The sequence below is a fragment of the Lolium rigidum genome, chromosome 5 (genome assembly GCF_022539505.1).
Source record: "Lolium rigidum isolate FL_2022 chromosome 5, APGP_CSIRO_Lrig_0.1, whole genome shotgun sequence".
NCBI classification, from domain to species: domain Eukaryota; kingdom Viridiplantae; phylum Streptophyta; class Magnoliopsida; order Poales; family Poaceae; genus Lolium; species Lolium rigidum.
This window is the reverse complement of record NC_061512.1, coordinates 101,592,228-101,608,176: the sequence shown is the minus strand read 5'-3', so window position 1 is coordinate 101,608,176 and position 15,949 is coordinate 101,592,228. Positions and strand designations below refer to the sequence as shown.

General features: G+C 46.9%; 1 protein-coding gene across 1 annotated transcript in view; it reads right to left on the bottom strand.

Annotated features, from left to right (window-relative positions):
* The window catches only part of LOC124658324 (chitinase CLP-like), a 42,792-nt gene extending 39,135 nt beyond the window's left edge, over positions 1-3,657 (bottom strand). The window contains exon 1 of the mRNA XM_047196682.1: positions 3,324-3,657. Coding sequence (XP_047052638.1) covers positions 3,324-3,633 — 310 coding nt within the window. The 5' untranslated portion in view covers positions 3,634-3,657. The remainder of the gene's footprint in view (positions 1-3,323) is intronic.
* Between the last annotated feature and the right edge of the window lie 12,292 nt (positions 3,658-15,949).

Here is a 15,949-nt window from a genome sequence, read left to right as displayed (position 1 = left end):
GAGACTTCTGTCCCCCGAATTGGAGTTTCGCGATGGCGGCGGCTCTGGAAGGTTTTCTGGAGTTTCGTCAATCCGTTTCGAAGATTTAGGTCACGAAGGCTTATATGGGCGAAGAGGCGGAGTCGGAGGGGCCACGGGGGGTCCACACACCAGGGGGGAGCGCCCCCCCTCTGGCCGCGCCGCCACCATGTGTGGGGCCCCCGGGCTCCCCTCCGGTCCCTCTCTCGGCTCTCCGGAAGCTTCCGTGAAATATAAGATACTGGGCTTTGATTTCGTCCAATTCCGACAATATTTCCTTACTAGGATTTCTGAAACCAAAAACAGCAGAAAACAGGAACTGGCACTTCGGCATCTTGTCAATAGGTTAGTTCCAGAAAACGCATCAAAACGTAATAAATGTGAACAAAACATGTAGGTATTGTCATAAAACTAGCATGGAACATCAGAAATTATAGATACGTTGGAGACGTATCAGGGGGTGGGGAGGACCAGGAGGAGGAGGGGGTGGGGAGGACCAGGAGGAGGAGGGGAACGAGGAGGACCTCTCGGAGGATGAGGGGTTGGGGAACTTACCGTTCGATCCTGATCCAAACCTAGTTTGGAATGCGCCGCCGGATTACGAGTACGTTCCAGCTGTGGAGAGGCTGAGGCCACGTGATAGGAGGCCATATCGGCGTGGGATAACACAGCTCCCCGCGCTGAAGCACTGCCGCTACAGCCATGTTGTTCTAGAGCCCTATGGAAGGAGGTACATGTTATGGCATTTCGTTATCGCAATTTTGTCATTATCAAAATTATTATCACATACATATTGATGTTGTCGTTTCATGGTGCAGCTCGTTTAGGTATGAAGACCCGTTGCAGAAGCCGCCACGTGGGTAGTCGAACATCTTTGGGGGCCTACTTAGAAGGTATTTCCCTGGGATAGTCAATCTCCCTACTGGTGGCTGCGACGTAGCTTGGAGGTGGGCGCACTACAGCCTCGCGGAAGATGCTCTTGGCCGCGGCACCTTGGCGGACTGCGTTGTTGGCAAATTTTGAGTACGTGACTTTTGACTTCTTACCATTCATACACTCTCCTTGGTTGACAATAATTGCACTAATGCCCCTTGTTTTACCTATGTGCATGGTTGCAGAAATACTTCAAGAAGGCCGAGGGCAAGGAAAATGTGTGCGATGATGTCCTTCACCAGCTTGCAAGGAAGAGGGTGACTGGCATGCACTACGAGGCACGTGTTCAGTGCGTCCGCGAATGGCACGCCGACGCTTCGTCCACATGACTAAGGAGGACGCTCGCGACACGGTCATGCAGCCGTGACAGTACATGCAGGTATTTGCATTTGTGTGTTATTGATTTCTTTATCGCCATGTAGTTTATTTTACCATAATGGGTTTATCTTGTGCATGTAGAACCCTCCTCAGTACGTCGAGCGCTGACAACAGGTGCTTCCTTGCGATGGTCATGTGGTGGACATGCCCCCGCACCTCAAGAAGCACGAGGAGGGCAAGAAGAAGCGGCAGCAGATGCGAGGTGGATCGCATATCCAAGGCAGCATCCCCATCTCTTCACCTGCGGAACGAGGTGAGCAAATTAATGGTTCCTTCATTCTTTGAATTCATGTTATATATTTGCTAACTCTGCAAGGGTGTGCCACTTCACTTTATTACATGTTCTCTTTTGCAGGAAGTGAGGACAGGAGCGAAGCCTAACGTCTTTGCCGTGCTAAAGAAGATGAAGCAAAGGAAGACGCTGCATCCTGAGACGGGGTCCGTGTGGGTTAACCCGCAATCCGAGACCCAGTGCACATCGTATGTCTCCAAGTTCAAGCAAAAGTATGGCGAGGACGCCAACCCAGAGGCCGAGGACTTTGACCCTGAGGTTGCGGTGCTTGCGGGAGAAGGCTTGAAGCATGGCTGCCTATGGCTTGGTGACAGGGTTGTCGACCCAGCGAAGGTTCCCTCTCTCCGCCAGATCCATCGTGGTTGTAAGAGCGGCCAGCCTGAGGTAGAGCCCCGGCCACGGGCTTCGGATCTAGCTGTCGAGCGGTTACGGGTATGTTCTTCCTCCGGCCTCTACCTTTCCTTTACATGCTTTCCATTGAAATGTTAATGATATCGCGAAAACACATCGTAGGCGGAGATGGCAGCAAATGAGCAGGCGGCCCAGGAGCACGCACGGAACATGGAGCGGCAGATTCTGGAGTATCAGCAGCAGCAGACACGGATGATGCTTGCAGTGCAACAGACAGCAGCAGATGATGCGGCACAGCGAGCACGCATGATGAGCTGGCTGATGAGCCAGACGGCTCTGTCTTCTCCACCGGGGAGTATTCCTGCTCCTCCACCTTAGTCCATGCCGTGGATGCCGCCACCGCCCACTCAGAGTCCGGGGACACCTGTCACCGTGAACAACTTGAACATCATCCGGAGCATGAACCGCGGTGAGTCCTCTTGTGCCCAACCCGCTACTTGTACTTATTCAAGTGTTCAATATGCAAATGCAAATGTTCATTCCATCAACCTTATAGATTATATGTCACAAGGAAATGACGATGAGGCCGGAGGAAGCAATGGAGGAGGACAAGGTTGATGGCATGGTCTTCGTGCACTCGTCGTCGTTGTAATGGATTAGTTCGCACTTATTATGGATTGTTCACACTTGTTATGGATTGTAATAATGGACATTGCACTTGTTATGCATAAACTATGTGTGTTGATGTATTTGTGGTGTTGTTGATGTGTTTGGTGATGCTATGGTGAATATATATGTTGTATATGTTATATATATGCGAAATGCAATTTTGAAATGCAGGGATTAGTGAAAAACAGAAAAAAATAAAAAATCCAGGGGCCTTTGCCGTGTGTATGCACACGGCAAAGGACTTTTGGCGCCACGTGGAGCTCACCTGTGCTCCTGGCACGCTGCTGGGTGTGCCTGGAGGAGGCTTTGCCGTGCGGGCTGGGGTGTTGCCGCACGGCAAAGGTCGCATGGCCGGCAGAGTCAGGCGCACGACAACGAGGACGCCGCACGGCAAAGAGGACGCCGCACGGCAAAGAGGACGCCGCACGGCAAAGATCGGCTGCATGGCAACGGGGCGCACGCACGGCAAAGACGCCGCGCACGGCAAAAGGGCTGCCGCACGGCAACGTAGCGCGCGCACGGCAAAGGTCTTTGCCGTGCAGTTTAGTCAGGCGCACGGCAATGTCTTCTTTACCGTAGATGTCGTTGCCGTGCAGACGTTGCCATGCGTGGGCGCACGGCAAAGCCTTTGCCGGGCAAAATAGGCTCTTTGTCGTGTGATATGTCGCACGGCAACGACGACTTCTCCCGTAGTGGGACGGGGCCGCCGCGCAGGTGGCGGTGGCGGCGAAGGAGACCGGGGACAGCGGGTTGGCACCGTTGGTGGTGCTGGCGGAGAGCGTCACGGTCGTGGTCGTCCCGCTGCTGCACGGAGTCGTGATGGCCGGGGCGGAGAGGTCGAGGACGAGCGGGCGGCCGGCGCTAAGGGGCGCCGTGTACAGGGCTGTAGACGCCACACCCTTGTTGATTTTTATAAGCAGCGGCGCGCTCGCCGCCGTGCACACGCACAGCACGAGGAGGACGAGGACGATGACAGGTTTGAGTTGCGACATTGTGATTTTGGGTTGGGTAGCTCGATCAGCGGGTTGGGTAGCTCGATCAGCTTAGGAGGATGCTGTGAACGGAGGCACGTACGTGCGATATATATATAGGGGCTCGAATGCTCGGTCCATCTGAAGACTATTAGTCTTCAGATCAGATGGACCAATGCATGCGTGGTCAACATTCCGACCAATGTTGCTGGACGACCCATAATTCCATTTTTCCACGTTATCAGTTATAGAATCTGATTCGCGTTCAAAGTCCATCTCCCGGTCTCCCCCATGGTATCTTCTATCTCTAAATAGGAATCCCCCACTACCTTATTTTCCTACTCTGTGGTGAAGCCACGTCACTTCAATTCCTCCACCATCAATTGTCCCACCCGTCAAGCACAGACTGGAACGCTTCGGACGAACATGTCCCAGTCGTGCACAGTCTGCCATCCTTCCTGTCAATTTGGACCAGCATGGGCTTTAAGTTATGTTTGACACACTTGAGACTGAAATGGTATAAGAAAAGAAGTCCACACAGCTGAAAGACCGTAACAGCCCATCACGATCCATCTTCCAGGTACCAGCGAAGGGACGACATGCCCTTTCCTCTCCCCACTATCGGTGCAGCACCCATTGAATCACCCCAACATTAATGGTGGAAACGAATCGTATGAGTGCCTACCTTTTTATTCCCCTGAAGCCACCAGCCCCGTCTCATCTGTGCCCGGCATCTACCACCTTCCCTTGGTTCTAAGCCTGCACTCCCATTGACCAGGCTGTTTAGCTTCAGGAAAAGCCTTTCCGCTGCCACATGGTTCCTTTGATGGCACTGGCATGTGCAGCCAGCGTGTTCGTAGATATTCGATCTATTTTTCTTTCTTCTTGGTTTATCTAAATTGTTGTTTGTCTCTCTGCAGTTTATCGCCTTTCAAGATGGACTTTGACGTCTTTATATACACCCGTCACTACGACCGACTCACCGAGGTAGTTCAGTTCCTCATAAATCCAGAGGATCATTTTATTAATCACCACTTCTCAAACACAAGGACAATGAATCTGGATGTGAGAAGCAGCGCTCGAAGCACCAATCCCTCCTGTAAATTGAACTTGCAAGTTATCTCATTCATCCTCCTTCTGTTACTGGTACAATTTTTTTTAGAGAAAACGGTACAAATTTTATTACATATTTCTTCATCATGTAGTACTAAAACTGTGAGCCTTGATTAATTAATATCAGACATGTTTCTGTGACACAAGGTGCCTCTAATCGAGCATTTGGTGGCAGCAAGTATTTCTTGCGTGTATATCTTAGAAGAGCTCTAAGCTCCCAGGGTTGCGCACCTCTGTCGTTCGTTCTGGTCCTACCTGTCAGTTTTTTTTGTTCTGTTAGTCTACGTATCTGCTGGGTTCTTGTTGAACGGTTCATCGGTTGAGATACCGCCTCACAATTTGCAAAAAGAAAAGGAACTACAGTCTCATACGGAGCTTCCGTCTCTCCTCTCCCAAATCCCCAATCTTCCAGAGGACCAAACTTTCCGCCCGTCGCCCAACCTGGCTCCAATCTCCTCCACCATCTCATCTCCTCCATGCGTCTCTTTCCCTTTGTGTTCCAGAGTAAGAGTAGGGATCGTTTCTTCTTCCTATGTGGGTTGGTCTGGACTCTGGAGGAAGCGCTGGGTTCCGTTGAGGGTTGCAGCGCTCGGTGTTCGGCTTCGTTGAGGCCATCCCTGTTGGGGCTTACCAGTGTATCGTCGAGGGAACCCTAGATCTGGCTTCAGTGTTCCATCCACAATGGAATTGATGTAGTATAAAACGGTACGATCCATCTTAGAAGAGCTCTAAGCTCCCAGGGTTGCGCGCCTCTGTCATTCGTTCTGGTCCTACCTGTCAGTTTTTTTTGTTCTGTTAGTCTACGTATCTGCTTGGTTCTTGTTGAACGGTTCATCGGTTGAGATACCGCCTCACAATTTGCAAAAAGAAAAGGAACTACAGTCTCATACGGAGCTTCTGTCTCTCCTCTCCCAAATCCCCAATCTTCCAAAGGACCAAACTTTCCGCCCGTCGCCCAACCTGGCTCCAATCTCCTCCACCATCTCATCTCCTCCATGCGTCTCTTTCCCTTTGTGTTCCAGAGTAAGAGTAGGGATCGTTTCTTCTTCCTATGTGGGTTGGTCTGGACTCTGGAGGAAGCGCTGGGTTCCGTTGAGGGTGGCAGCGCTCGGTGTTCGGCTTCGTTGAGGCCATCCCTGTTGGGGCTTACCAGTGTATCGTCGAGGGAACCCTAGATCTGGCTTCAGTGTTCCATCCACAATGGAATTGATGTAGTATAAAACGGTACGATCCAATCTATCCTCTCTGTGTCTCTTTGATCTCCTTCACATGTTCACCTCCAACCCAGGTTTCATACTCTGCATCTTGCCCACTTCCAAGTTCTAATTTCTTATTTCTGACCATGTTACAACTTACAAGCCAACTTCTATTTTTCATGTAGATGAACAATCCAACAATGGTGGATGCGGCCGAAGATCCGAGGTGTATTTATCGGTGGCAGCAGTTTGAATTTGCGGGACGCTATATTGAAGTAGATCGAGTTGCCCCCGCCGCTTCATTGTCTTTCAAGATCCATACCCCTCTCTCTTACCAAACCATTTCTCACCATTGACTATTGTGTCCTTCCTCAGCATAAGCAAAACCAGCCCCAAATCAGGAATAGAAAGAATGATTTGAGAGGCATCAAATGCGAGGCATCAGAAAAAGGATCTGTCTGTCCAGTACAAGATTGACCCATAATGTAGTACATGTGGTATTCCTGCATGCACTGTGCACCTTATTTTCCACTGTTTTAATCACTATGCAATTACACTGCTCTTTATCTACTGAGACGATCCACTGTACTTGTTTTGACAAACTGTTAGCTTGATGAAATGTTAATTGTAATGGAGATGGTTTCCTTAGAATTATCATGTTTATTGTTCAATCAACTGGAAAAAATCATGGTAGGCTTATTATTATAAGTTACTGTTGATAAGTGGCATTTAACTGCGGCTCTTCTACTTGCATACAAGATATTTCAATGCTCCTAAGTCAGATTTCCAAACAAAAAACTGACTTTTACCTTTGAAATGTAGAGACAAACTTCTAAATCAGACTCCATTGAGATTGTCGTGAGTATTCTTTGTTGATTGTACTGATGTTCTTCATTATTATTTTTACAAATTCTCAAGATTTATAAGTGACTTTCAGGTGCCGCTTCTACCTGCATCCTAAGTCATGTTTTCTTTAGAGAAACTGACTTTCAGCTATAAAAACTGAAGGCAATCTTCTGAATGAGAAACAATTCAGGTAAGCTATATCTACATGTTCAGGGATTTTGGCCATATTTTTTACCTCATGGATGCTTTAGCTAAAGTCATTATTAGCGCAGCGTCATGTTTACCTTTTACTTTCTTGTGAAAAGTAGTAGGAATGAGTATGAGCATTTCAAGTACCTACTGAATAAAAAATACAGAATACTTAGCTTCTCTGAACTAATCTATGTGAACAGAGTATATTTCAGATAAATTTGATATCATTGAATAATGGTTTCAAATTCTATTTGATACAACTGCCTTAAGTGGTTGTTGTTATTAGTCAGCTGAATCACTACATTACGCACTTAAATTTCCATATTCTCATATAATGAAAGTTTTATTTTCTGACATCCACTCAAGTAAGGATCCACAATTTGTGCTAACACCTAAAGGAGACCACACTATCTCTTTGGTTGTTACCACTAACCAGAACTAATAAGTACAGATGCAGCTGAATAATATATTGGGTGTGTAAACTGCAGGTAAAGGCTACACATGAATACCTTTTATTTTAATCTCAATGGTTAAGTAAAATCTTATAATTCTATCAGGCATTCCTAGATTCCCGTCACTCTATCTCAGAGTGTCAGTCTCCATGTTCGAGCCAAATGATGGCAATACCTTTTTGGGGGGACAAAACTATGGCTGGTACATTGAATGGAAACTCTAGCGTTTCTCTCAGGATGCACATGCGTGTGCTCAATATTGATCATGAGTTCGGCAAAGAAACCGTGTAATCTGCACATCCCTAAATATAGCAGTAGGTTCAACACGCTGGCTGAGCCGCAACTGAGCTTCAGGGCTTCGACTATTACGTTGCCTTCAATGCGGACAACTATGTCTGTTTATGTTCCTAATACCGAGAGAAGTGTACTCATATTTCGTAGATAATCAGTTTTCGCTAGCATCATCTCTTGAACTAAGCTTGGACCTCACTATTAGATATGGGAGAACATTCAACATCAAAAGATCTGGGAGGAGAATATTTCAGATGACTTATAAATGTATTGAAGATCTGAATATATGAGTGCTATTAGCTTTTTTTCCTTCATGTTTAGAATTGAGAATTGCTTTACCATCTCAGCGCTATACTGCAGATACGCCATGATTAAATTGTTCGATTTTTCTTCTTCTATGCAGAAACTACCTTATATTTAGTTATATGTAGAATAATCTGATTGATTTATGTTTTTTTCTGCGGATAAACTTTTCTTAGCTTCAAGGCTTCATTGATGTCGCAATAATGTTTCTTGAACTCATCTTGGGCTACACTTTTGGATATGGGAGAACGTATAAGATCCACAGATAGGAAAGGGGAATATTCTAAGTAGGTGTAAGCATAATTGGAGATCTGAATACATGAATGTTATTAGTATTTTTTCCTTGCGAACTTTGAAATCGCCATCTGGGTCGGGTGAAATCTAGCTTTACATGGTACTAACTCCACCTTTGGTCTGATCATATTTTCAGGGGCTATACTTCTATGCTCTCCAAGAACCAGTACACCATTATCCCATCTGTACATACTATTGTTTGATGAAAAATAGTCTTACTCTTAATCCGCATACTATTTTTTTTCGTTCTAGCTATATTTAGTTATTTATTCATTTTTTTGTGTCTGACTTTGTGAAGTGGTCCACAACACATGGCACCACAGAGATTGTTCCCAGTAACAATATTCGTTTTGAAAGTGAAATGCTCAAGCTGTTGAATTGGCACCCGCAATCTCTACAATTCCATCGTGAACGCAATTGATCTCTATAACCATTTGGACCTTTGTTCCAGTAGCTATTGGTGCGTCGGGAAAGAGCTTAATCCGGAAACAACCTATTTACCAGTTTCTTGTGTTTTCTTAGTCATTAAAATGATACTACTGAGGTGTAGTAGTGTAAATACAACTTATTTGGATATAAAATCAGAGGCTGATGATATTTGGAATCCACCGGGATAATATGGAATGAGTATGGATGAATAAACCATGTGTTTATCAATATACCAACATGTCAGTAGCTGGAGTTATTTCATAGTATGGGAATACTCTCTGACTTTCACTAATAATGCACCATCTTATAAGATAACTACTGCACAATCTATTCGTAGTTGTTTGTAAAACCTGAATATTATTTCTACCCACTATTGTATAATTTATTTTTGGGAGAACATTAATCATTATATGCTTTTCTTTTTGCCACACTTATTCATAGATATGGTGTACTTACTAGAAAGTGAACAAGGTGCAAGAACTATACTTGCATAGGTAAAATTACTAGGTAATTTTCTTCAGAAGGTTATTATCCTATATGTGGCATGGTGTTAGTTTATCACTTATTAGTGCTCCAATGTCTCCCTCATAATTGTTTTCTCAATTCGCCTCTTTGATTGTCTACATAGGGACATTATTACATGCGTATTCTTATCCATTTTTGTCTCACTCTCTACATGACTCTTGGATGAGAGAAATAGGAAAATGTAATTTGGTAGCTTGTTTCCGGACATGCTTTTAGAATTGTTACAACATCATACATCTCATAATTTAGCATGTCATGGACTAACAGCTTAATGTCTGGAGGAAAGACGACATGTGGTGACGACTGATGAGGCAAAGGAAGTGGATGGATGGGTTGCTCCGATGATTAGAGGAAGACGACATGTACCAATAACTCTCAAATGCTAACAGCTTAGTGTCTGGAGGAAAGACGACATGTGGTGACGAGGCAGCGGAAGTGGCTGGATGGGTGGCTCCGTTGAGTAGAGGAAGAAATAGATAGATGTCTATTGTGATGCACACACTTTTATGCCTGTCTCGAGATGTTGATTCTACCTTATTTGGTTTGGTTATCTATCAAATTCATTGCTGCTTAATGTTCTAGGCCTGAATATAATGACAGTTTTCTGTTATTGTCATGGGAAAGTTCTAATTAAATTGGTTGTCTCAAATTGTTGTTGGAATGTTGTTGACTGGTTGGGCTGCTGCAGAGTTCCGGTGCCCAACTCAGACATTTTTAGCTTGACATGTGTCTACTTAGGCGAGCTATATTTGCTGTTGCTATATGTTTTTTTAGCAAGATGCTCTATTGTTTTTTCCCTATTGCTGCTATACGTTTTTTCAGCAAGATGCTCTATTGTTTTTTGTTCCACGCCTTAGTTTGGAAATGCCAATATGTGAAAAACGGCGCAGCAGAGCGCGCGAGGTCCTTCTAGTCCTTCCTTATGTCCTACTATGTGTGTCAATCGAACAAAGAAAAGGAAGCTCTCCAAACTCTGAGCATTATTTGACATTTGACGAATCTTTCATGGGAATATTTGTGTCTCCCCTCTTTTAGCTGACACCGTAGTGGCCCATAGATATAATAATACTTCACCTTTTTTTAGTTTCGCTATTTAGCAGACTATCAACATTGATCAATACATCTGCAGGTTTCTTTCTTATCCAGAAGAATCTGTTGCCTACCAAAACCCACCGGCGAGCAGCGACGGGCAACACGTAGAGCCGGGAGGCTCCCAGGACTGCTGGTGGGCCCTGGTCCCTCGGGCGACGGCCCGCAATGCTCCGGCACACGTCCAAGCTGGTGCAAGGGCGTGCCACCTGACCTATACCTGGTCAGGAAGGTGATGGATTGCTTCGACTAGTTTCCTGCATGGCATACACGTAAACATTAAATACGAGCCTCGATCGGCTCTCAGGTTGTCCTGTGAATCGGCTCAAGGAGCCGATCCACCCATAAATCGTATTGGATCTACGATAGCATGGTGGTCCTGCTTGATCAATACGAAGTTAAAACGATCTCAGACGATCTAGGGTTTTCACCGCATAACCGGAACATCCTACACGTAGTTGAGCCTGGCAGATACAAAAGATATTAGAAAACCAACCTTAAACAAGGCCTAAAAACCAACATAGAGTTGATTCCCGGAACATCCCATCTAAGACCAGCAAACTATACCTTACGTGCTACTGGATCATTCAACCCGTTTGCAAGGCCTAACTATGCAGATATCAAACTAATCCTTGGGAAACAAGGAACGACCATAACAGATCAAATCTACTAAATAAAGACTAAGCAAGGTGCTGCCCTTACACCTGAGATAGGTGTAAAGACAGCTAGATATCTAGGGATAGCATAACTAAGCGAATACATCAAGATAATATCGATGCTAACCCTAACATATCTATGATAACAGCGTTGTTCGCCATCAACAAGGCTTCAGCACGAGCAACGCAGGAACAACGAATAAACTTGGTACTGCCTAGATCGCAAGCATGGCGCTTACCCGGAAGAAACCCTCGAAACAAGGGGTGGCGATGCGCCTAGATTGGTTTGTTGTGAACGTGATCGTCCTTCTTTCTCAATAACCCTAGATACATATTTATAGTCCGTAGACTTTCTAACTTGGGAATAAACCCAACCGTGCACGAGCTAAACTCTATCTCTTATTTCTAACCGACACGTAGCCTACTATAATTTACAGATATACGGGCAATCTAGCCCAAACTCTTATACAAGGCCGGTTCAGGAATATTTTCCATGCATATTCTCTAAGCCCATCTCAATTACGGCCCACCTCTGACTTGGTTAAAATCTGGTGATAACACATGCCCCCGTGGTTTTGGTAATGATAATTCCAAAACAACTCTGTTTTTTCTTCGTCGGGTCATGTCGTGGCAGAGCAGAACCGTCACAGTATCCTTCATCATGATGCCTTGCCTTCTCAGCTTCTCTGCACGATTTGACAGTTTTTTGGCACCACTTCCTCGGAAACCGCTGTAGCATTAAATCTCCACTATACCCCTTTTATTTAACCGTGTCAAGCAATTCGCCTCTTCATCCTCTTGCTCCGTACCAGCCATCGGCAAAAAACCCCCTTCCTCTGTAGCCATGTCTTCCTCCTCCTCCTCCTCTGCCTCATCGGGTTTGTCCTTCCAGTCCTCCTCCTCAAGCGATGAGGAGTGGGACTTCACCGTCAGGGTGGACGACGCGCCCCTGACCATCATCGGGTCAGACGACGACTTATCCATGACCGACGGGGAGGACGACCTCCGGTTCCTCGTCGACGGGGAATTGGTGGCGGAGAATGAGGATGACCTCTTCTCCTGGGCCAGCTTCACCTCCTATGACGAGGAGGAGGAAGAGGAGGATGACTCCTCCTTCGATGAGTATCCACCGGCGAAACGCTTCCGCGCCAGGTCGGAGGACGACGACGACGACGACGAAGATGAGGGAGAAGCTCCTGCCGAGGGCTACGGTAGCAGCGACGAGGACCCCGCCGGAAGCAGCGCCGACGGCAGCTATGACAGCGACGACGAGGGCAGCGACGGCCCTTAGATTAGCATCTACTAGTATAGGACTATTAGTAGTAGTCGGCTCTTCTTTTGTTCTTCCGTTCTCGAGCAATCGGCTCTTCTCTGTAAGAAATCCTTTTTATCAATAAAGAAATATTTTTCAATTGATTTTGCCGATAGTCAAAGTAAGTCAACGCTCAAAGAGCCGACGGCAACGCATCGGCCTTCACCATAAAACGCTAGCGAGGCCAAACTTAGTTGCCTGTTCAAACGGTAACCTGCGACCCTCGCCCGAAGGAGCAAACTTAGATCCCCAAATCGCCCACCGAACAGATTCAAATCTCAGCCACGCGAATCCCAGATCCCAATCGCAGATTCAACTCCGCGGCGAGTCTGATGGCAGAATCATCCAGCGCGAACGCTATGGTCTCCGGCCTGAAGGTAATCCTCAACCGCTCCTCGCTATCCGAGCATAATGTTAGAATTAACAGCAAAACACCTGATTTAATGCCTCATCCCATTATTAATTTTAGGTATCAGACATTCTGCTGCCGCATCCTTCTCTTCCAAATTCCCTTTGTCTTGGTCCTCGTTCTACCGAGAGTCCTACCCATTTGATTTCATGCGAGGCCAATAGAATTCCCTTCGTGAACCAGAACTTAGATCTGACTTCTTGGGCCGACTGCTTACGAGCCTGGCCTAATCCTCCTGAAGATTGGATTTCATGGTACAATAGAGTATCTAAAACTCACCAAGCCACCTGGGAAACCACGGGAATAGCCGATGCTTTATCCTTATCACTGTCTCCTCTTGAGAAACATGAAAACCTTCTAAAAACCATCGGCTACTTTTGGTCTGATGCTCTGAACTGCTTCATGTTTGGCCATGGCCCCATGACACCAACTCTGCTAGATGTGGCCATGATCACCGGTCTAGACATTGCATCCCCAAGCCCTTCTGCTTTTATGTTACCAAAGGTTCCTTTTACACTCACCTCCAAAACAGAGTGTACAAACTGGGGTGCCTACCTTAGACGCCACATGAAAACCAAAGGCCCTGTAACAGAGAAAGAACACACGGCCTTCTTGAATTTCTGGTTGGAACACTTCATATTCTGTGGCCCTTCACTTGCTCCAACCAAGAACTATCTTTCTTTGGCCTATGAACTTGCCAAAGGCACCCAACTTGGCATCGGCAAACTGTTCCTTGGAGAGGTCTATCGGTATCTCCAACTGATGTCTGTCAACCTGTTTTCCCAAAAGACAGTCAAAACAGGAGGGCCCGGGTGGTTTATTCAGTTATGGGCTCAGCTGTATTTTCAGAACCAGATCCCAAATTTTCCACCTTTGGCCACTTGCACCTTCCCAGATGCTAATGGGAAGCAAATCCGATGCACCAGCTACGACCAAGCTCTATATAGCCTTCCAGGCAGCAAACTGATCCCCAGGAAAGCATCAGGATGGTTCAGGATTTTCTTCCAAGGCCTGGACAATCCTTCCTTCTTTCCTAACAAGGAATCTGAAAATTTTGAAAATCCAGTCTCCTTCAGGCTAGACAGTTTTGCCGATGACCCCAGCACTCGGCACTTGTATTCCATCATGATCCGTCCCTGCTTCCTTCCTGTTGGCATGAGCACCTCAAACAGGATCATCAAACCTGGTTATGAGTGTTATCAGCCGGTCGTAGTAGCCCGGCAATTTGGTCTTGGGCAGGTGTCTCCACACTTCTTCCTCCACCACTTGACAGAGAGCAGAGCTGAGTTGCCTGATGTCCTTACTGGCCAAAGGTGTTACTCTTTCTTCGATGCTTTGGTCATCCCAATCCCTCACGACCTCTCTTTCACCTCATCAACTGACGGTTTTGAGGCCTGGTGGTCTATGTGGAAGACTCATGCCTTCAGAAGAGCTCTAGGACCGTTGCTGAAACAACTTGATGCTGAATATGACATCCCTGCAGAACAGGTACCACTACTCACAGATTTTCTTGCAGTGGCATACAATGTTCTTTCTAACCTTGCTCTGCTTCCTTGCAGCAACAAGATGGTCCAGAACCTGCCCATGATGATGGCTCTCCTTTCAAATTCCTCCCACCAGCCCCGGTGGTTCTCTTCTGCAAAAGCTCACCACCCTTGAAGAAGGTTGTGATGCAGAGCCAGCCGATTTCCCCAAAATCGGCTCCCAAGAGCAAAGTGTCTTCCGGGCCAGCTGCCCCCCGAGCCTCAACCCAGGCGAGAACAGCAGTGAGGAAAGTGGCTGCCAGGAAGACCTTAAAGCGCCAAACCGCTACCCCAGCTCAAGAAAGTTTGCACGTAAGCTGATCCAATGCCTTGGCCAATTTCATCTAATCTTCTAGGCTTCTGCAACATGCCTGTGCTGACTAACTCTTCTTTTATAGGCCTCCACCGAAGACAACTCCAGTGAGGAGACACAGTCCAGCCGAAGGAATTCGAGCTCGGGCAACTCCGGGAAAACCAGCATGCAGAGCCAGCCAGATGTGCAACCATCGGCTTCCAAGAAGAGGTCAGTTACTGAACTTGTTGCCCCCCAAGCTCCAACCAAAGTACGCACAAAGAGCCGATGCATCAAAAGAACTTGAAAGGAGCCGCAAGCCCCTTCATCAAACCAAGAGGCTTCGAATGTAATTACCCTCCATACTCTCCTCGGCTCATATTCCATGCTAATCCATCGCTGTTCGCATTGGCTAACCACTTCCTTTGCAGACTGATGACACCTCTAGTGGGAAAGTTGAGGAGGTACTGATGCCATCCGCCACCCTGGACCTAGCAACCTCCAAGAGTGTAGCTGACAAGGTCGCCAACTTGTCCAAGCCCATAGCAGGAACACCAGAGCCGATCACCTCATCATCGACTGTCCCTCTAGTCTTAGGAGAGGTACACTCCTTTCCCTTGGCTCTACCCTTCTCTTTTGCTGCATACTGACGTTGTTCTTGTTGTTTGTCAGGGTTACGACCTCTCAAGCTTGCTAGCGTTCGACCCTGAATCCATCGAACCAGCTATTTATAGGGCAAGTGAAGAGCCTGGACCCAGCGTCACACAAGGTCAACTCCAGCGTCTCAAGGCCCTGCTCTCCTCCTCCATTGAGACATTGGTTGAAAACCCCGAGGAGGTGAAGAGCATTCTTGAAGACATTCAGTCTCATCTCCCGGTGACGTTGCAGGTGAAGCTCTGGCCAGTTGTGACTCTGTCCTCCTTCAGGTCAAGGGTGAAGTTGGCTCATCAGAGAATCGACCTTCGCCATGCCCAGCTTCCGTTGAAAGCCGATATTGCAGATAAGTGTCAGCGGCTGAATGAGAAAAAGGCAGCCTTGGACGCCAAAACTGACACCTCTGTCAGGACTGCTGAACTTGAGGCCTTGCGAAAGGAGTTGGAGGACCTTGAAGAGAGGGTCCGGGCAACCAAACAGCTCATCCATGATAAGGAGGCCCTTATTGCACGCTCCCAAGAGGAGGCAGAAGGCCTCAAAGCTGAACTGAAGACTGATCTGGTCGAAATACGTGCCCTGAACCGACAGCTGGTGACAGGCAAGGACGAAGATGATGAGGCCGAGATCGCCGAGGTGGATCGTGTCCGTGCTGACGCCCTTCACGCCCTCGAGGCATTCCTTCAGTAGAGCCTCTGTATAATCTAATAACTGCTTGTACCTCTAGAGTCGATGCCTGTGCACCGGCTTTTTAGTCTGAAGTC